Raw genomic sequence first — 21862 nt, 5'->3', positions numbered from 1 at the left:
TGAGACAAGATCGTAATTGGATCACAATTGGATATCACGAAATTGGGGAGAAAAGGTGGTGAAATATATATTTATTTTTAAACTAAGAACTAATTCAGGAAAACAGGTAAGATAACGAGATGGATAATCGCAATATCAAGAATAGATTTCCCTTGAGGAGTGAGTATTGTAGGGCTGCAATGGAAATTAGCACAATCTAAACATGTAAATGTCTTACCCAGCACTGGTGGTGGGGCGGCTGGCACACGAACATGCCCTCCAGCTCCTGGTTGAGGCCCTCCACGCTGCGGCGCAGACGAGGGGTTAGCTTGTACAGGGGGGTGGGTGGGATAGGCTGGGGGAGAAAAAAATAGAGGCATCAACTGATTTAATAAATTGAATTCATACTTCAAAATTGACTGACAATCAGTAGAAGACTACAGTAAAACGAGACAACAGAACAATACAGTAGGACATAAAGTACACATTCATAATGTATGTGCAATGCACAGAGTAAACAAAACATTGGCATAGACACACCAAACAGACACTTGCAACATGCAAGTATGGACACACACACAAACAGATAAGCACATAAAAATGACATATCGCTCCCAGTACACATCCTCAGAGTTATCAGTTAGTGACTAAACTTTGGAAATGTAAGGAAATTAAGAACCCAGGTTTAAATAAGCCTAGTAGTGGAAATCGAAATCGGTCAAAGCTTTAGCTGTGCTTGAGTGAGTTAACCTAGAGCAATGGAACCATACCAAAAGTACAAATCCAGCCTATCCGGCAATAGGCAGGCTCAAGCAAACACTCAGAGTTTTTTCCATTTGAACCCAAGTTTGATATATTTTACAATGCATTATAACCATTACTGTGCTTATTTCTAGTCTTCATATGTTTTGATGAGAGTAGGCCTATTTCTGGAGTGTGTATTGGCCCATACTTCCTTCTCCTTGCACAATGACGATAATGCAGTGCATATGGGTTGAAGGCCTATAGAAGGGTCATGTTCATTGTGTATCTTTCCCTTTCAAGACTATTCGACTCGTATCTAGATCCATGGGCTCCTATACAGAAAATATATATTTTTTGTTTAAAATGATTCGATGCGGTTTGATTAGAGGAACAAATTAGTTCGGTGCATAACATTTGTTGCAAAGACATACATTTTCTTTATTATTATATATTTAAATTTTACCCCTTTTTCTCCTCAATTTCGTGGTATCTTGTCTCATCGCTACAACTCCCGCACGGGCTCGGGAGAGACGAAGGTTGAAAGTCATGCGTCCTCCGATACACAACCCAACCAAGCCGCACTGCTTCTTAACACAGCTCCATCCAACCCAGAAGCCAGCCACACCAATGTGTCGGAGGAAACACTGTGCACCTGGCAACCTTGGTTAGCGCGCACTGCGCCCGGCCCGCCACAGGAGTCGCTGGTGCGCGATGAGACAAGGATTTCCCTACCGGCCAAACCCTCCCTAATCCGGACGACGCTAGGCCAATTGTGCGTCGCCCCACGGACCTCGCGGTCGCGGCCGGTTACGACAGAGCCTGGGCGCGAACCCAGAGTCTCTGGTAGCACAGCTGGCGCTGCAGTACAGCGCCCTTTACCACTTCGCCACCCAGGAGGCCAAGACATACATTTTCAATTCCAAATTAAAATCTTCTGCTAATTGAGCTCATGAGCTGGGCCTCTGAGCTGGATCTGTCTGAGCTGACTTAGCAGTGTGTGTAAATTATGTATATGACTACGGTAAAACAAAACTGATGGTGAAACTTAATAGAAATTAAATCTATTGTAAGCCCCGATTAGCAGGTAGGCTATAGCCAAATGAGTTGTCTCCGGTACCTTAATTGTATTCGGGTAAAACATTTAACAGTGCATTTGATAACGAACCTATCAAATTACATTGGTTGCATCTCAACTAATAAAGCCTAATATTGCTCAAGCCATTTGAATGCTGAACATGCCGCGCACCAAGCAGCACAGTTTGACTAGGCTACTGATACTGCCTGGGGTTGTTCGGCATGCAAAATGTCTTACAGATCAGCATAGCAACGCGTATGCCCCACCCACCTGAGGATCTGTCTACTATATCCATTCATTTCCTGTGTTTGATGGAATCAAATTCCACTTGTCACTTAAATCTCGCTGATTGATTGCTTTAATTTTTCTTCTGTGACTCGTTCATACTCTTGCTTGTGCCTGTCACTTTTCCCCGTTAACATTAGAGGAAATGTTTGTAATGACCTGTCAAAAAAACAAAATGGGCTCAATGTAATACGTTCTCTTTTGTTGCATCTAAGAAACGCTAAAACTTGATCTGGGATTTAACACACCTACATCACAAGAAAGTGAAGACAACTTACTTTGATGGGTGTCAAAAAGTAATCATTTAGTACAGTTGAAATGTTTACAAATTAGATGCGCTGAATCGAAAGCAACTTCCGAAACTAAAACATTTGGATTAGTGATATGTCTGATCTCGCAAACAATGTGGAGTATGTGTCGAGCGTGTTGATTTTTAATCTGAGGGTATCCTGTTATTGACACCTCAGTTGAGTTACGAAAGAGCACGTGACAACAGTAATTAGAGGCAGTCTAGACAGCACAGGTGAATTCAGGTAGGGTAGACAGAGCAAGTGTTGGATGGTTGTAGCCCTGTTCCACCCCTTTATGTTAATGTATTTATATATGAAAATACACCAATATATTTATACATGTCTTTAGTTTAACATATACAATAAGAAAATGTATGCATTAGTGCATTTTAGAAGAAAAAAAATGCTATTTGACAAATGTAATACCTGAATTCCCACCAAATTCCCTAGTAGTAAAATATTTTATGTATTAGAATTCAGTTAATATCTGATGGATCTTCATCCCTTGTCCAACTGTTGAATTGTAGAATTGTTTTTTGGCTTTTTTCCCACAAATGTCAATGCAGTTACATGCTTATTTTAACACTGAGGGAGAGGAAGCATCAGTTATAAAATATTAGGTATTTTAAGAAGGTAGAAAGAAAGTAATATGAGCAAAACTAATTTGGGAACCGACAACTCGTAACGTTTGAATGGGTTTTCTGACTGATGCATGCTACAGTTTGGGCTGCAGCGGACAGATGCACTCGTATCTTAAACATCTGAACCGGGAACCAATTAGTTTGAAGATGCACGATACTCAAGAAAACAAGACTGAAAACAGGGCTATACTAGCTGGGCATGACCATTAAGAAATGCTCTTTTTCATTTGTTGCAAAACATTTAAAACATTTTTGGGGCTGTGTGCCCTAATGAACACAACCCACTTCTACAGGCTAGCATCGGAAACAGTGTGTTCCACAGCTGGTGCAGAAAGCAGAAGTGGGTAGTGATATCGTCACTTTCCTGTTGCTTCACTAGTCGGCTAATTTGATTCACTTCCTCTGATATGCTGCTTTGCTTATTGACTGTGTGGTCCACCACTCAGTTCTGTAAAATTGACTGTGGTCCACCGCTCCTGTTTCTGTAAAAATCTGATATGGGGATGGATAAATGTAACCACAATTAAATGCATAAACTGAGCTATGGATGCAAGGACTGACGATCCATCATATCAAAATGATTGTTTCTACCATGAGGCTACATTTTCATTTAATTTACTTTGTTTACAAACATCGGAGTAAAAACAAGCTTATATTTTGGGTTCTGATGGGGTACAACAGTTGAAGTAAGCTCACAAGGCATTTATAAGTTATATTCTGGAAGAATCAATGGGTGAAGAGCATTAATTTATAAGTCCAAAAATGTTATATATATGGCTTGAAAAAAGTTTGCATTGATTGAGTGCCTGGACAAAATGTGCACATTAACCAGGACCAGAATATGTTTACTTAAGTATATTTTTTAAAAAGTACACATTTTTGTATTTCTTTATTTTAACACGGAGTATACCAAACATTAGGAACACCATCCTAAAATAAGTTTTAGGTCTTGCCCCTTCACCCTACCCATGCCTCAATTGTCTCACGGCTTAAAAATCCTTCTTTAGTTCTGAAGACTGGGTCTAAGCTGACATATAGAAGCTGACATAAGGAACTGTTTTAAGATAAATGATCCATGGAATGACTCATTTAATTTACACTACATTCGAAAAGTATTGACCGCTTGACTTTTTCCACATTTTGTTAAGTTACAGCCTTATTCTAAAATGTATTAAATCATCCCCCCCATATCAATCTACACACAATACCCCATAATCACAAAGCAAAACAGATGACATTTAAAAAAAAAAAAAACTGAAATATCACACTTACATAAGTATTCAGACCCTTTACGCAGTACTTTGTTGAAGCACCTTTGGTAGCGATTACAGCCTTGAGTCTTCTTGGGTATGACGCTACATGCGTGGCACACATGTATTTGGGGAGTTTCCCACATTATTCTCTACAGAACCTCTCAAGCTGTCAGGTTGGATGGGGAGCGTCGCTACACAGCTATTTTCAGGTCTCTCCAGAGAGGTTCGATCAGGTTCAAGCCCGGGCTCTGGCTGGGCCACTGAAGGACATTCAGAAACTTGTCCAAAAGCTTCTCCTGCATCGTCTTGGATGTGTGCTTAGGGTCGTTGCACTGTTGGATGAAACTTCTCCCCAGGTCCTGAGCAGGTTTTCATCAAGGATCTCTGTACTTTGCTCCATTCATCTTTCCCTTGTTCCTGACGTAGGGATGGTGCCAGGTTTCCTCCAGGCGTGATGCTTGACATTCAGGCCAAAGTGTTCAATATTGGTTTCATCAGACCAGAGAATCTTGTTTCTCATGGTCAGAGTCCTTTAGGTGCCTTTTGGCAAACTCCAAGCAGGCTGTCATGTGCCTTTTACTGAGGAGTGGCTTCTGTCTGGCCACTACCATAAAGGCCTAATTGGTGGCGTGCTGCAGAGATGGTTGTCCTTCTGGAAGGTTCTCCTATCTCCAGAGGCACTCTGGAGCTCTGTCAGAGTGACCATTGATTTCTTGGTCACCTCCTTGACCAAGGCCCTTCTCCCCCAATTGCTCAGTTTGGCCGGGCGGCCAGCTCTTGGAGGAGTCTAGATGGTTCCAAACTTCTTCCATTTAAGAATGGAGGCCACTGTGTTCTTGGGAACATTCAATGCTGCAGAAATGATTTGGTACCGTTCCCCAGAACTTTGCATCGACACAATCCTGTCTCGGAGCTCTACGGACAATTCCTTGACCTCATGGCTTGGTTTTTGCTATGACATGCACTGTGAACTGTGGAACCTTATATAGACAGGTGTGTGCCTTTCCAAAATCATGTCCAATCATTGAATTTACCACAGGTGAACTCAAATCAAGTTGTAGAAATCAATTGAAACAATGAACTAGAGCTCAATTCCGAGTCTCATTGCAAAGGGTCTGAAATCTTATGCAATTAAGCTATGTTTTTAATTTTTTATATATTTGCATCCATGACTATGTGCATAGGAGCAGCAGCCTCTAAGATGCATGGTAGAGTAACAGGGTGGTAGCCAGCTAGTGACAGTGACTAAAGTTCTGGGAGGAGGCCGGTTATTGATGACTATTTAACAGTCTGATGGCCTAGAAGCTGTTTGTCATGGAAAGAGCAGGTGTTAATGTTTTGTATACTCGGTGTTTGACTCCAATAAGAGAAGTCTTACACTCGTCTAGAATACTAAGTTCATAATACATAATAAAATACATACATTTGGACCAATTATGAATGAAGTGAGCAGATGCAGGACAAAGATCACCAATGGTGGAGTGTGGGAGTCATACCTGTGTGATGCCTGGGGAGTAGCTGCCTTGAAGGTAGTGGTGGCGGACCTTTTCGGACCTTTGCAGCAGGTGTTTCAGCTTGGCAAACTGTGACAGGCAGAGTAGTGTCAGTCAACCTCAAAACACAAACAGTCTCTAAGGCTGTAAGAGCTGCATTCCCATGGATTATTTTAGAATGGTTGTCTGTTTTGTAAGCGTTATCTATTGTTTTAAAATCCTCTGTTGCACTATTCACAAACTCATCACTTATTCTGTTTCAAGTTCAGTAGCCTACCTCTGCTCTCATGTTGGGTGTGTGAGATAAAATGCGCCTAGGCTTGGTCTCAATTAAAATTGCCTGTAGGCTATACGCATGGGCGGACTAGCACACGCAGTTGTCTTTCCATGGAAATTAAATTCTTAAATATGTTAGGCTATAGTTTAGGCTCCGACATTGACTGGAAATAAATAGTGATAACACATTTGTGTCTGCCTGCAAATTGTCCTGCTCCCATCAAAGTTATGCAAGATTATTTTGATTAGTTCTTTGTTTTGTAGGTTATTTGTTATCTATTGTATTAAAAGCAACTGTAGCAACATTCAAACTCAAAGCCTAATTCTTGCTGATTTACATTCAGTAGCCTACCCTCGTCTTTGTTGGGCGGGCGAGATCAAGAGCGACTATACAGTTGAAGTCAAGTTTACATACACTGAGGATGGTGTAATTAAAACTAGTTTTTCAACCAGTCTACAAATTTCTTGTTAGCAAACTATAGTTTTGGCAAGTCGGTTAGGACATCTACTTCGTGCATGACACAAGTAATTTTTCCAACAATTGTTTACAGACAGATTATTTCACTGGGTCACAATTCCAATGGCTCAGAAGTTTACATACACTAAGTTGACTGTACCTTTAAACAGCTTGGCTTTATAAGCTTCTGAAAGGCTAATTGACATCATTTGAGTCAATTGGAGGTGTATCTGTGGTTGTATTTCAAGGCCTACCTTCAAACTCAGTGCCTCGATGCTTGACATCATGGGAAAATCAAAAGAAATCAGCCAAGACACCAGAAAAAGAATGGTAGACCTCCACAAGTCTGGTTCATCAATTTCCAAACGCCTGAAGGTACCACGTTCATCTGTACAAACAATAGTACGCAAGTATAAACACCATGGGACCACGCAGCCGTCATACCGCTCAGGAAGGAGACGTGTTATGTCTCCTAGAGATGAACGTACTTTGGTGCGAAAAGTGCAAATCAATCCCAGAACAACAGCAAAGGACCCTGTGAAGATGCTGGAGGAAAAAGGTACAAAAGTATCTATATCCACAGTAAAACAAGTCCTATATCGACAAAACCCGAAAGGCTGCTCAGCAAGGAAGCCACTGCCCCAAAACCTAAAACAATAAAACAATTCAGACTACGGTTTGTAACTGCACATGGGGACAAAGATTGTACTTTTTAGAAAAATGTCCCTAGTCTGATGAAACAAAAATAGATCTGTTTGGCCATAATGACCATCGTTATTTTTGGAGGAAAAAGGGGGAGGCTTGCAAGCCGAAGAACACCATCCCAACCGTGAAGCACGGGGTGGCAGCATCATGTTGAGGGGGTGCTTTGCTGCAGGAGGGACTGGTGCACTTCCCAAATAGATAGCATCACGAGGTAGGAAAATTATGTGGATATATTGAAGCAACATCAGTCAGGAAGTTAAAGCTTGGTCGCAAATGGATCTTCCAAATGGACAATGACCCCAAGCATACTTCCAAAGTTGCGGCAAAATGGCTTAAGGACAACAAAGTCAAGGTATTGGAGTGGCCATCACAAAGCCCTGATCTCAATCCTATAGAAAATGTGGGCAGAAATGAAAAAGCGTGTGCGAGCAAGGAGGCCTACAAACCTGACTCAGTTACACCAGCTCTGGAGGAATGGGCCAAAAGTCCCAACTCATTGTGGGAAGCTTGTGGAAGGCTACACAAAACGTTTGACCCAAGTTGAACAATTCAAAGGCAATGCTACCAAATACTAATGGAGTGTATGTAAACTTCTGACCCACTGGGAATGCAATGAAATAAAAGCGGAAACAATTATCTGCTATTATTCGGACATTTCATTCTTAAAATAAAGCGGTGATCCTAACTGACCTAAGACAGGGAATTTTTACTAGGATTAAATGTCAGGAATTGTGAAAAACTGAGTTTAAATGTATTTGGCTAAGGTGTATGTAAACTTTCGACTTCAACTGTGTGTGGTCTCAATGAAATAGCCTGTATACTATGCTACATGGGTGGAGAAGTTGTCTTTAACTTCCATAATATGGTAGGCTATAGTTTAGACATGGACTGGGAAATAAATATGACATGCATTTCACTCTGCTTGCAAATCATCCCACTCCTAAAAGTTATGCAAAATATGGCTCAAGTCAAGTGTTCAGTCTCCTATATTTCACTTCAACATTTTCAAACTACACTGAACAAAAAAGATCAAACGCAACAATTTCAAAGATTTTATTGAGTTAGAGTTCATTAGGAAATCAGTTAATTGAAATTAATACAGATATGCATCGGTTGGTCACAGATACCTTAAGGTAGGGGCATGGGTCAGAACACCAGTCAGCATCTGGCGTGACCACCATTTGCCTCATGCAGAGTGACATCTCCTTCGCATAGAGTGGATCAGTCTGTTGATTGTGGCATGTGGAATGTTGTCCTACTCTTCAATGGCTGGGCGAAGTTGTTGGATCTTGGTGGGAACTGGAACACGCTGTCGTACATGTCGATCCAAACATGCTCAAACGGGTGACATGTCTGGTGAGTATGCAGGCAATAGAAGAACTAGGACATTTTCAGCTTTCAGGAATTGTGTACAGATCCTTGCGACATGGGGCCGTGTATTATGCTGAAATATGAGGTGATGGCGGAGAATGAATGGTGCGACAATGGGCCTCAGGATCTCATAAAGGTATTTCTGTGCATTCAAATTGGCATGGATAAAAAGCAATTGTGTTCGTTGTCCGTAGCTTATGCCTGCCCAAACCATAACCCCACCATGGGGCACTCTTAACCTGCTTGCCCACACGACGCCATACACAGTGTCTACAGTTGAAACCGGGATTCATCTGTGAAAAGCACACTTCTCCAGCGTTCCATTGGCCATCGAAGGTGAGCATTTGCCCACTGAAGTCGGTTAAGATGCCAAACTGCAGTCATGTCAAGGCCCTGGTGAGGACAACAAGCATGCAGATGAGCTTCCCGAGATGGTTTTAACCATTTGTGCCGAAATTCTTTGGTTGTGGAAACACAGTTTCATCAGCTGTCCGTGTGGCTCGTCTCAGACCATCCCGCAGGTGAAGAAGCCGGATGTGAGGCCAGTTGGACTTACTAACAAATTCTCTAAAATTATGTTAGAGGGAGCTTATTGTAGAGAAGTGACCACTCAGTTCTCTGGCAACAGCTCTGGTGGACATTCCTGCAGTCAGCATGCCAATTGTGTGTGATAAAAACATTTTTTTTGTGTGTTTTACAGTCCCCAGCACAAGGTGTACCTGTGTAATGATCATGCTGTTTAATCAGCTTTTTAATATGCCACACCCGTCAGTTGGATGGATTTTCTTTGCAAAGGAGAAATGCTCACAAACAGGCATGTAAACCAACTTGTGCACAACATTTGAGAAATAAGCTTTTTGTGCTTATGTAAAATTTATGTGATCTTTTATTTCAGCTCATGAAACATGGGACCAACACTGTACATGTTGCTTTTATTCAGTATATGTCAACCATTGGCTGATATAGCCCAATAATACAATGGGCCACGTGAGAATCTCGGATATTTTAACCTATTTCTTAGTTATGATTTTCATACGCACATTTGTGGAACAGTTTACTTTCAATAACGGTTTTGTTTCTCAAAATTATTGTTGTGGTTAATCATAAAAACCTGAAAGAAAAAATGTAACTAATATGAGAGCACCAACCTCTTGATAGCTGCCGATGGATCACGGTGTAAAGAATTGTGCGTATGGAACTCAGAGATAAGCCTACTGCTGCATTGGCCTATAGGTTATGAATTCCATTGTCGACTAAGTAAAATACATAAGCCTAACGCTGACAAATAAAAAAAAACGTGGATGAAAATTCAGGTTCTTTCATTCGCATTCATCTCTCTACTCTGCCTGTCTGCCTCCACTTCTATCCATCTGTCTTGACTTGAGCCATCACTACTGAAGTGCAAAGTATCAAATTTATCCAGCCCTCTAGCAAAGTTACAACATCGTATCAAATGGATCCAGCCCGAATGCCATTGCTATGGAACTTGCAACATTGTATTAACTAGCCTATTCCGGGGGCTCAGTTTCCCTTGCCAATGAGCTTGGGACAGACAGCTATTTTTGCACAAGGGAAACATTTCAGGTATTTTATGACCTTTCCACTAGACATATGGGATCATCAGATCATGATATTTTGCTCTCACACTGAGGCTTGGTGATTATCGAAGCCGGTAGAGTATTTGTGAGACTTTTCAGATACTGTGAGGGACCTATTCATAACGGATGTTGAAAAACAAACTTTGATGAGTTAGTTTATTAGTGGTGGACATGGTGAGTTTAGACAAATCAGACATTCTCAATTGAGCACTTTCCTACATTTGCGCGGAGCAGGCCAGGTACTTTATGCATGCTCAGGCGTGCGTGCTCCCTAAACATTATCAGAAAAACCACACTCATTGCTCACATTAATTTTAGTCATTTAGCAGAAACTTATTTGGAGTGACTTACAGGAGCAATTAGTTGGCTCGCGATTCGAACCATTGACCTTTCAGTTACTGGCCCAACACTCTTAACCGCTAGGCTAACTGCCGCCCCACACAGAGCAGTACAATTTTTTAAAATATTTTTTTACAAAACTCAGATTATGGTTATGAAATAAACCAAAACATGTTTCTTACAAATGTTTCCACTCAGAAAGATAAAATTAAATCATGTGAAAATGGCACGTTTCTATGTTTTGTAGTAAAACATTTAGGAAGATAAGTGTTTTCAATGACATCATTGATGTTCATCATGTGATTTTAAATTATGAGTAGGCATGACGTCATTGGAAACTCATCTTCCTCTATATTCTTTACTACAAAACATGGAAACGTGGCATTTTCACATGCAAAATATATACAAAATTATGTGGACTCCCCTTCAAATGAGTGGATTTGAATACAGTTGCTGTTAAATGAGTGTTTCAGAATGGAATATCCTTTATATTTTAGATTTTTTTAATGTAACTATGTTAATATATATCTTTGTTGTATGTGTTTTGGGGCAGAAATGGTCACAGTTGTGAAAAAGTCAATAGTTGGATGAGTTGCAGAGTTAATTGCAAATTATGTTTCTCCCCCCCATTAATTAGGCTATTCACTCCTGAACCACAAGGTCTATCTACTAGTAACTCATCAACACAGACATGAATATTAGGGGCGATTAGATACGCATCTAGATACATGCGCTCTGAAAATACACATTTTAATTGGACTAATATTTGTTGCGTAAACATTCATTTTCCATTCTAAATCAAATCTGCTGCTGATGAGGCTCCAGAGTTGGGCCTCTAGCAGCGTTCACACAGGCAGCCCAATTCAAAAAAAAAAATCCACTAATTGGTCTTTTGACCAATCAGATGAGACCTTTTCACATCTTTTTCAGAGTTGATCTGATAAGTCAAAATATCAATTAGTGGACTGCCTGTCTAAATCTGAGCTGACGTGTGTGTAATTGTATATCTATACTGTATGTACTGTTTGTGTAAATGTATGTCTATGCTATATGTACTATGTAGGCACCTGAGCTGAGCCATAAGGGAGACAAGGCATCTGTCACCACACTACCACTATCAGATTAGGGGGGGGCAATGTAGCCAGTTTTTGTATTATTATATATATATTTTTTACAGCAGCTACTCTTCCTGGGGCCAAACACGTCAAACAAAAAATAAATAAAATAAATGACAGGAGATCATATATTATTAGACAACTACATATCTACAATACAAAAAATGTACAATACCACCATACAACAATATTACAATGTACGTGTCCGTGGCAGTTGGTGCCGTTTAAGTTGTCCAATAGAAACAAGTGTTCCTAATGGACAAATTCAGGTATGTTAATCCCAGTTTCATTTCCTTCCGTTTAAAAATAGTTTTTCAACAGAATCGGCGGAATGAATACACCCCTGATCACACATAAACAGTTCACTTTCATAGCAGCCACGTTGTATTACTTCTCGCATTTATGCGCTCTCCTCTGCTCACCTTTTCCCTTCGCTTGAGGACTTAATGCGACCAGGCGAAAAAACCTTTCCAAGCCAAACCATATCATAACCACTACAGACAGTCTACATCGTCACCATATTAGCTAACGTAAAATCATAGTCAACATAGCTAATAGAACTAACGAGTTAGTAAACCCGATACAATTATGCAGTAACGTTACCGTGTAGTCAGTAAGCAGATTAGCATTTACACAGGCAGGCCCCAGTGGCAATAAATTTGTAAAACAAAAAGCTTACCTTGACTTGGAAGAGTTCCATTGTTGTGTTGGATAGTCATAGCCAGCTAGCTAACATAGCATCCCTCTGAGCAGGCTAAACTAGCTAGCTGCATTTGCTATACATATGTAAAACTGAAAAAAGTGACGAAATCTCTCGCTTCTCCTTCATTTTGGAAGAAATAAGTGTTCAAAACTGTTCAATTATTCTCTCTTTGAGTCAAATACTCACCACATTTTATGCACTGCAGTGCTAGCTAGCTGTAGCTTATGCTTTCAGTACTAGATTCATTCTCTGATCCTTTGATTAGGTGGACAACGTCATTTCATGCTGCAAGAGCTCTGATAGGTTGAAGGACATCCTCTGGAAGTTGTCATAATTACTGTGTAAGTCTATGTAAGGGGGTGAGAAACATGAGCCTCCTAGATTTTGTATTGAAGTCAATGTACTCAGAGGAGTACGGAAGCTATCTGTCCTCTAGCTACACCATAGTGCTACCCTAGTGCTGTTGAGGCTACTGTAGATCTTCATTGCAAATACTTGTAATCAATTAATTGGTGACATGCAAATATATTTAGTATAGTTTTTATCTAAAAAGGATAACTTTTAAATATTTTAAGTGTGGTCCTCTCCTTTCTCCTGAGGAGCCTTTACTGACGTGTGTAGAGTGCAGTCCGCGTTGTTGCACAAGGTGTAGTTTTATCTTTGAAAAAATAAAATAATCTGATTTTACTGCTTGCACGAGTAACTTGATGTGGAATAGAGTTCCATGTAGTTTCCCGAAATCTGTTCTGGACTTGGGGACTTGTGTGTTTTGTCCCCCCCACTGAAATCACCGTCACACACACTAGATTGTATCAAATCAAATGTATTATATATATATATTTTTTTTTTTATCAGGTATGACATAGTGTATTCGGAAATTATTCAGACCCCTTGACTTTTCCATATTTTGTTACCTTACAGCCTTAAATCCATTTTAGGTTCTCAAGCTACACATAATGCCCCACAACGACAAAGCAAAAACTGATTTAGACATTTTTGCAAATTCAAAATATTCATAATAAAATATTAAATATTAGTTACACAAGTATTAAGACCCTTCACTCAGTACATTGTTTGTTTTACCTTTATTTTACTAGGCAAGCCAGTTAAGAACAAATTATTATTTACAATGACGGCCTAGAAATAGTGGGTTAACTGCCTTGTTCAGGGGCTGAACGACAGATTTTTTTTACCTTGTCAGCTCGGGGATTCGATCCACCAGCCTTTCGGTTAATGGCCTAAACGCTCTAACCACTAGGCTACCTGCCGCCCACAATTGTTGAAGCGCCTTTGTCAGCAATTACAGCCTCAAGTCTTCTTGGGTATGACGCTACTCTGTCAGGTTGGATGGGGAACATCGCAGCACAGCTGTTTTCAGGTATCTCCAGAGATGTTCGATTGGTTCAAGTCCGGGCTCTGGCTGGACCACTGAAGGACATTCAGAGACTTGTCAGGAAGCCACTCCTGCATAGTCTTGGCTGTGTGCTTAGGGTCGTTGTCCTGTTGGAAGGTGAACCTTTGCCCCGGTCTGAGGTCCTGAGCACTCTGGAGCAGGTTTCATCAAGGATCTCTCTGTACTTTGCTCCATTAATCTTTCCCTCGATCCTGGCTGGTCTCTTAGTCCCTGAAATAAATCCCCACAACATGATGCTGCCACCACCACCACGCTCCAACGTAGGGATGGTGCCAGGTTTCCTTCAGACGTGACGCTTTCAGGCCAAAGAGTTCAATCTTGGTTTCATCAGACTAGAGAATCTTGTTTCTCATGGTCTGAGTACTTTAGGTGCCTTTTGGCAAACTCAGACGCCAGTCATGTGCCTTTTACTGAGGGGCTTCAGTCTAGCCACTCTACTATAAAGGCCTGATTGGAGTGCTGCAGAGATAGTTGTCCTTCTGGAAGGTTCTCCCATTGCCACAGAGAAACTCTGGAGCTCTGTCAGAGTGACCATCGGGTTCCTGGTCACCTCCCTTACAAAGGCACTTCTCCCCCGATTGCTCAGTTTGGCCAGGTTGCCAGCTCTAGGAAGTCTTGGTGGTTCCAAACTTCTTACATTGAAGAATGATTGAGGTCAGTGTTCTTGGGGACCTTCAATGCTGCAGAAATGTGATGTTACCCTTCCCAGATCTGTGCCTTGACACAATCATGTCACGGAGCTCTATGGACAATTCCTCTGAATTCTTATGTAAATAAGGTATCAGTTTTTATTTTATAAATTTGCAAACATTTCTAAAAACCTATTTTTGCTTTGTAATTATGGGGTATTGTGTGTAGATTGATGAGGGAAATGTTTTAAACCATTTTACAATAAGGCTGTAACGTAAAAATATTTTGAAAAGGGAAAGGATCTGAATACTTTCCTAATGCACTGTAGGCAATAAATATATAGCACAACTTTGGATTTCACCCCCTTATCGCAAATCAACTGGTTCTGAACACTTGGACGTTTTTACAGAGTGATATTGTCTGCTCCTCTCGCTTTGGCCACACAGAGCACCTCTCAAAAGGGATTGCTGTCTATAAAATGTTGTAACTTTAACCTGTATATCTAAAAATGACCATATACACTGATAGTTTTGGTAGTTTTTCTTCAAACGATTGCTGATGGTGTACCTGAACATTCAAATAAAATGTATTGTAAGCCATGTAAAGCAGGTATAACCAGATGACAGTTGTCTCTCCGGTAGCTACTTTAATACCGGCAAAACACAATTTCAACAGCACATCGATAACAATAACCTAGCAAATTTCATAGGTTGTCAAAACTAATAAAGCCTAATATCACATAAGCCATTTATTGCCTGGGGTTGTGGGGCATGCAAAATTACTTGTAGATCAATGACTCAACACAGTTACATGCAGTTTGACATCACTTGTCAGAAAAGATTAGGTATTTCCAGAAGGTAGAAATAATGTAATAGGAGCCAAAGAAAAATACGAACCGGCAATTCGTAACATTTGAATCCATTTTCTGACCAATGCATGCTACATTTGGAACGGTTTGGGGTGCACGGACCCACGCACTTGTATCTTAAACATTTAAAAATAGGGGAGTAATGCGCATCGGTCAATCGTTACATCCCTAATTAATATATTTTGTTTTATTATTCAAATATAAATAACCAAAGTTTCCATAATTTCCTTAATTACCAAAATGTCTAAACAATGTGCTAACTTTGGTAAATTACCGGGAGTTTTGCAACCCGTCTGTCTTTTTGAGACCTAAGAGATTTCAACTCCTGTTCACACAAACACTTGTGATTTCATGCGATGTGAGTGGGTGTCAGTGTATTACATACCTCCTGTAGGTGCTCAGCACTGCCCCACGATGCAGAGCGTTTGTGCCCTTCGCTGCCTTTCCTGTTCGAAGCCTCGTCTGACCACGAGTCAGGCGTCTGGAGGAGGAAGAGCAGTGTCATCATTATCATCTTCCTAAGTCACATGTTATTCCATGTCATGAGGGGTTCACCACATGGAATCAAAAACATTTTATCCATGCCTAATGCAAGTTAAAAAAACACATAAGTGCATTGGTGTCTTCAATTGTTTTTTAAAAATGTTTAGGGCATTGAATAATGTCTAATAACGTGCAACATTGACCTTTTGACTAGGACAGAGGGGACATGTAAGACACATTGTGTCATGTCCATCATCTATTACCAGATATGCTTTATGCTTAAGTGACATTACATCATGCATGAAAACACAAATCTTTGCAGAGAGAGAGCAGAGCATAAGGGCTTGAGGTAAGAGACTCACACCGTACCCCTACACACACACCTAGTCTGCTTGCTGCCTCTCAAGCCTCAGAGAAATGGAGAAAGAGGGAGAGGATGTGGGCTAGTGGCGAGTCCCTGCAGAGCGCAAGCACACAGATAGGATGGGTGCAGCCTGCTGCGCAACAAAAAAAGGCCCTGTCAGCTGACTCCAGACATGTTCACACGACTGTGGTTCTCACTCCTTCAGAGTGCAGAACCACCACCTAACACTCATTTTTTTGTCTCTCAGTACTTGCCTTTTCACTCACACTCAATCCTCTGCTACAAGCCCAGACCTAAATGCAACCTCTCCAAAGCCTAGACAAATACTTCTACAGGTAATTTACGGTCACTTGTGCTGGCTACTATTAACCTCAAAACATGAGTCGAATGATGTAGGCATAGCCTATTGTAGATAATTTTGTCTGTTTTTATTCTACATACATATAACTTAATGTTCCTAACAAAGCATAACTAGCAGAACATATAACTACCATCCCGGAACTTAAATCAAAAACTTTGTGACTTTCCCCATTCAGATACAAAATGGAAGAAATATAACAAAAGGATATTTGTCAGAGGATTCAATGGAAGGTAGTCACCTGGGTTGATTGGTTCTTCCTGCAGAGGCCTGCCTGGCCCTCGGGCTCTTTGGGCCAGTGGCCCTGCAGGTAGGGGCCCACAATGGCATCCAGAGAGAGTGTCCGCCGCATCCCAGGGGTCACCTGTCGCGCTTTGGTCTTCTTCTCTGATAACAATGAAAAGGAGGAGAATTTTAACATGCATAGAAATGCAACATGCAACAATTTCAGAGATTTTACTGAGTTACAGTTCATATAAGGTAATCAGTCCATTGAAATAAATTAATTGGGCCCAAATCTATGGATTTCACGACTAGGCAGGTGTGTAGCCATTGGTGGACCTTGGAGGGCATAGGCCCACCCACTTAGCAGCCAGTGCCAAACCACTGGGGAGCCGGGCCCAGCCAATCAGAATGTGTTTTTCCCCACAAAAGGGCATTATAACTGACAGAAACACTCCTCAATGCCAATTGCAAGAACAGTTCGGCAGGAGCTTCATGAAATGGGTTTCCATTGCCGAGCAGCCGCACACAAGCCCAAGATCACCATGCGCAATGCCAAACGTCAGCTAGAGTGGTGTAAAGCTCACCACCATTGGACTCTAGAGCAGTGGAAACACGTTCTCTGGAGTGAACTCACACTTCACCATCTGGCAGGCCGATGGACGAATCTGGGTTTGGCGGATGCAGGAAAAACTACCTGCCCCAATGCATAGTGCGAAGTGTCAAGTTTGGTGGAGGATGAACAATGGTCTGGGGCTGTTTTCAGGCTAGGCCCCTTTGTTCCAGTGAAGGGAAATCCTAACGCTACAGCATACAACAACATTCGAGATGATTCAGTGCTTCCAACTTTGTGGCAACAGTTTGGGGAAGGCCCTTCCCCGTTTCAGCATGACAATGCCCCATTGCACAAAGCGAGGTCCATAAAGAAATGGTTTGTCGAGATCGGTGTGGAAGAACTTCACTGGCATGCACAGAGCTCTGACCTCAACCCCATTTAAATCAGGCAATGCCCACATTATTCTGACAAATGTTAGAATGTAAAAATAATGTCAATGTCAATGCATTGGGTAGGCCTATAAAGAATATATATTTTTCATATTTATTTAACTAGGCAAGTCAGTTAAGAACAAATTCTTATTTACAATGACGCTGGGCAAATTGGGCGCCACCCTAAGGGACTTCCAATCACGGCCAGTTGTGATACAGCCTGGAATCAAACCAGAGTCTGTAGTGACACCTCTAGCACCGAGATGCAGTGCCTTAGACCTCTGCGCCACTCGGGAGCCCATATATATATATATATATATATATATTCTTAAAAGCGGTAATGTATACCATTTTGCATACATTTTTCCCCTATAGGCTAAAACAATTAGATATAAAATGAAAAAGTATTTGAAATTCCTTGAATTTGACTTGTCAATATTTATGAGCTCTATATAAATAAAATCACCTGCTATTGAAATGATGCACACATCATTCACTTTCCAGTCAGATCTTGACCGGGCCAGTAATTAAATATTTTGGGACCAGTATCTTTCAATTGCATGTGCAGTGAGCATAGGACCTATGTCCACTACTTTGCGTAGCCATTAACGATGCTATTGATAGCCTAACCGTTCTAGGGTAGATGGAAAGGCAATTAAAAAGGTAACTACAAAGTGCGCTACAGAAACACTGCTTGTCAAACAACTGTCTGGCTGGTGTGCACCTGAATTAAACGGTAACACACAACAAAAAATAAGGCATTTCTCCCAGACCTCATAAATGGTCACCCGATGTAGTTTTACGCACTGTTGTTGACACTGAAAAACAAAATTGTTTTTGAAATTCTGCTCTCTAGAGGATTTCGCAGAAAAGAACAACCGTCGACATCTGCAATAAATACATTTTGCACTTTATTTGAGCAGTCTCTTTTCTTTGCTGTTACAGTAAATCTATCCAAATCAATGTAAGAACAAGGGCATGGTCATTTAAAAGATCAATAGCCATTGTTAAGCCTGGTTCTGTACAGAATGAGGGCACATTATAGGACTCAAACTAGGTCAAGTATCATTTTTTTTGTTAAAACAAGTGTGTGGACCAAATCATGTGCTGGTGCCACCAGTGGAAAAAGTTGGTGTAGAACCCCATTACACTTCTTTTAGTTGTATTTGGTGATGGGGAGAATGATAATTCATGAAGCCCAGAAAGGTGTTCAACCTGTTTTAACTAGTAACTGTTGCCGGAAGGTTCCAATAGTACAGCTGTATTACTACCACTGTTATATGACAGTTTCAAATTAAGTCATACAATCTAAGTTATGTAGCATAGAGTAATATTAGTAATTGCTGTATATTACAGCCATTTTGTCTGTTTTTGTTCAAGTGACCTTATTCAGCATTGGATGGTTGAATGGGTGTAACATTGTTTCAACCATTTCCTTTGGCAGGCACTTATTAAATTGTTCTGTTGTACATTTCACTGGTTGTCATCAGATGAAAGCATAACTTTTGAAAGCAGTTACCATAAATGAACAATTAACAGTATAATTGCAAGACCTTATTTTCTCACCCACGCTCATTTCTACCACTGTTTGTTTGGGTTTATGTTGAATGAGATACTCAATGAAAATCAAAACATGTAGGTAACCTTAGCTAGCTATATCTGTACTGTCTGTGTTTACCATACCGGACTTGCCATTTTTCAAGCTGGTCTGTGCTTTGCTGTGCAGTTGGAATGGAACTGTTGCTCTCAAAGGCTGTGGACCAGAAGTGTCTCCCCGGGTCTGGCTGACTCCGCTTCGGCAAGACATCTTCCCAAGACGGCTGCAACTCAAGGTTTTAGTTAGCCCTCGTTGGATTTCTGGTAAATGCTAGAATACCAAACTTCTAGAACTTGACTGGGGAGGTCTCACTCAAGCTAAAACAGCGGCTACCTGTTCCCTCTGAGATCTTAGCTACTTCACGTTGATAACTATTCAAGTCAGTGCGTGTTTTTAATGGGTAGCTAGCTAAATAGTGTTCTAACTGGGCTATGCCTAAGAAATAGTTAAATGGATCTTCTTTGCTCGTGCGAGTTAGCTAGCTAGCCAGCCAGCAGAGTTCCTTTGTGACGATACTGAGCAATTGCAGCACTTTTGTCAAAGAAGGAAGCAGTCCAACCTCAGTAAGTTAATAAACTACATATCACGAGTCTTCTTAGTAAACGATATATCATCATAATTATTCGCAGTGGAACTTATTTTGATCACCAACTAAGTTGAGGTGGTCACGGTGGAGTTTCTTGCGTTGTTGATTGACGCCAACTCAAACAACTTTCACGCTCGTGTGGATGTAATTATGCGGGGTGGGTCCAGTTTTGAATCTGAGATTTGGTTGGTTAGTGAAATGTATTACCATAAGTCCATTGAGCAACTCACTACCAATCGATCACTGTGACAGAAAAAACATGTCACTGCCCAATTCATTTGTCATATTGATTTGAACGTTCTCTTGTTTTTGTTTCAAAACTGGGATAATCAAACTGGACACTGATTCAAAATCTTATCACATAGCCTAGGCTATTCAAGCTTATAAAATGTTGCATTTCAATATCGTTGTTTAAAATGACTTTTAACCTGAAATCCTGAAATAATATTCGTTGTGCACAATGGACAGTCTTCATATGACATTCATCTATACATCCATTATCCATCCATCCATTATTAATTAATTCAAAGCATAAGCATATCTTCATTCATTCTAATAACAGGCTCACTCTTATGTAATCAGTGTGTTAGTGTGTTTGTGTCTGAGGGTGGACAACTAGGTGTATCTCCGCAGAGGGGCGATTGTGGAACATGGGTGGTGTGTGACAGTGTGCGTTGTGATAGATAACTTTCCCTGAGCTGTGAGAGAGGGAGTGCCAATGCTGTGACCGGAGAGGGGATAGAGATAACACTCAAACCAGAAGTAGTAGCCTTTAACCACAAATTCTAGATCAGCATTAATCAACCAATATTTAAAGGTTACCCACTGGTAGGTACAAAGCAAAACTGACCCTAGATCAGCAATTCAAGTGGAACTTCAACCTACACCAGAGATAACAGGCCATTGCATCGGCCTCCCTGAAATGGGAGGGAGTGAATGAGCAGCATTATCACAAATGGTCACGCTTACTACCTCATGTCCACGCACACAGTGTACATACTGCATGTCTTGTGTTGCTGACCTCACAAGTCAAAAAGTGTCATGACAGAAAATCACTTACCCTTCGCAAACCTTCCATGACCTATAGCATAGCCCACATGGGGTCATACCATAGATGTGTGTGCGAGTGTGAGTGTGTGTGTATACATCATTGGGTTATACCTAGGGAACTAATAGGACAGTATGTCAACCAGGAATGTGTCCTCACTCCTCAACATCCTCTATTACCATCTTCCCCGAGAGACCTACATCAGTTGTTTGCTGTAGTCAAACAGACATAGAGGTCTGTTTGACTGTGCTAATGAATGAATGACTCTATCCTCTGACCCAGTCTTTGTTCGGCTGGTTCCTTTTTTAAAGGGGAGGGGTGTTGGTTTAATAAAAGTTAGAATACAAAAGGAGGAAGACCACAAAAGGGGAAGATCTGGTAGGTTTGGTGAAGTACACAACAGTATTGGTTCTCTTAGATCTTAAGGGTCTAATTTTGAACTTAATGGCAAATGGCGGAAACATAACAGAGCATTGTCTCATCATAGCATTTTTTGTACTTCCATTCAGGTCAAATAAGAAAATGCACTGAAAACAATGCAAGATAACTTTTAAATCAGGCTCGTACAAACTGGCACGTCTTTCAGAACTAGAACCCATATTTGAACCTGCATGACACAAAGACACATATCATTCAAGAAGAAGAATGGATATGGGTCATGCACTACAGTAGAGATAACATTATATTGTGACATAGCAAATGCAATAAGTCAACATATAGTACCATCAAAAGGTACTCATACCCCTTGACTTATTCCACATGTTGCTGTGTTACAGCCTGAATTCAAAATGTATTAAATATGTTTTTCTCACCCAACTACACACAATCCATAATGACATAGTGAAAACACGTTTTAATATTTTTTCCAAATGTATTAATAAAAAAACAATAGAAATATCACATTTAAATAAATAAGTATTCACACCGAGTCAATACATGTTAAAATCACCTTTGGCAGCGATTACAGCTGTGAGTCTTTCT

At 40.7% G+C, this 21862-nt stretch overlaps 1 protein-coding gene across 2 annotated transcripts in view; it reads right to left on the bottom strand.

Moving 5' to 3' along the window:
* Positions 1 to 19969, bottom strand: part of LOC109865885 (protein FAM117A) — a 32914-nt gene extending 12945 nt beyond the window's left edge. The window contains exons 1-5 of one of the 2 annotated variants that reach the window (XM_020454377.2): positions 19334 to 19969; positions 16683 to 16828; positions 15622 to 15717; positions 5764 to 5850; positions 218 to 334 (exon numbers count right to left, since the gene is read on the bottom strand). In XM_020454377.2, the coding sequence (XP_020309966.1) occupies positions 218 to 334; positions 5764 to 5850; positions 15622 to 15717; positions 16683 to 16828; positions 19334 to 19457 (570 nt within the window). In that variant the 5' untranslated portion in view covers positions 19458 to 19969. The remainder of the gene's footprint in view (positions 1 to 217; positions 335 to 5763; positions 5851 to 15621; positions 15718 to 16682; positions 16829 to 19333) is intronic. The other variant, XM_020454379.2, reaches the window with a different exon arrangement.
* Positions 19970 to 21862: the final 1893 nt, after the last annotated feature.

The sequence above is a fragment of the Oncorhynchus kisutch genome, linkage group LG20, assembly GCF_002021735.2.
Source record: "Oncorhynchus kisutch isolate 150728-3 linkage group LG20, Okis_V2, whole genome shotgun sequence".
Classification (NCBI taxonomy): domain Eukaryota; kingdom Metazoa; phylum Chordata; class Actinopteri; order Salmoniformes; family Salmonidae; genus Oncorhynchus; species Oncorhynchus kisutch.
The sequence above is the reverse complement of the archived record's forward strand: the minus strand, read 5'-3'. Positions and strand labels throughout refer to the sequence as shown.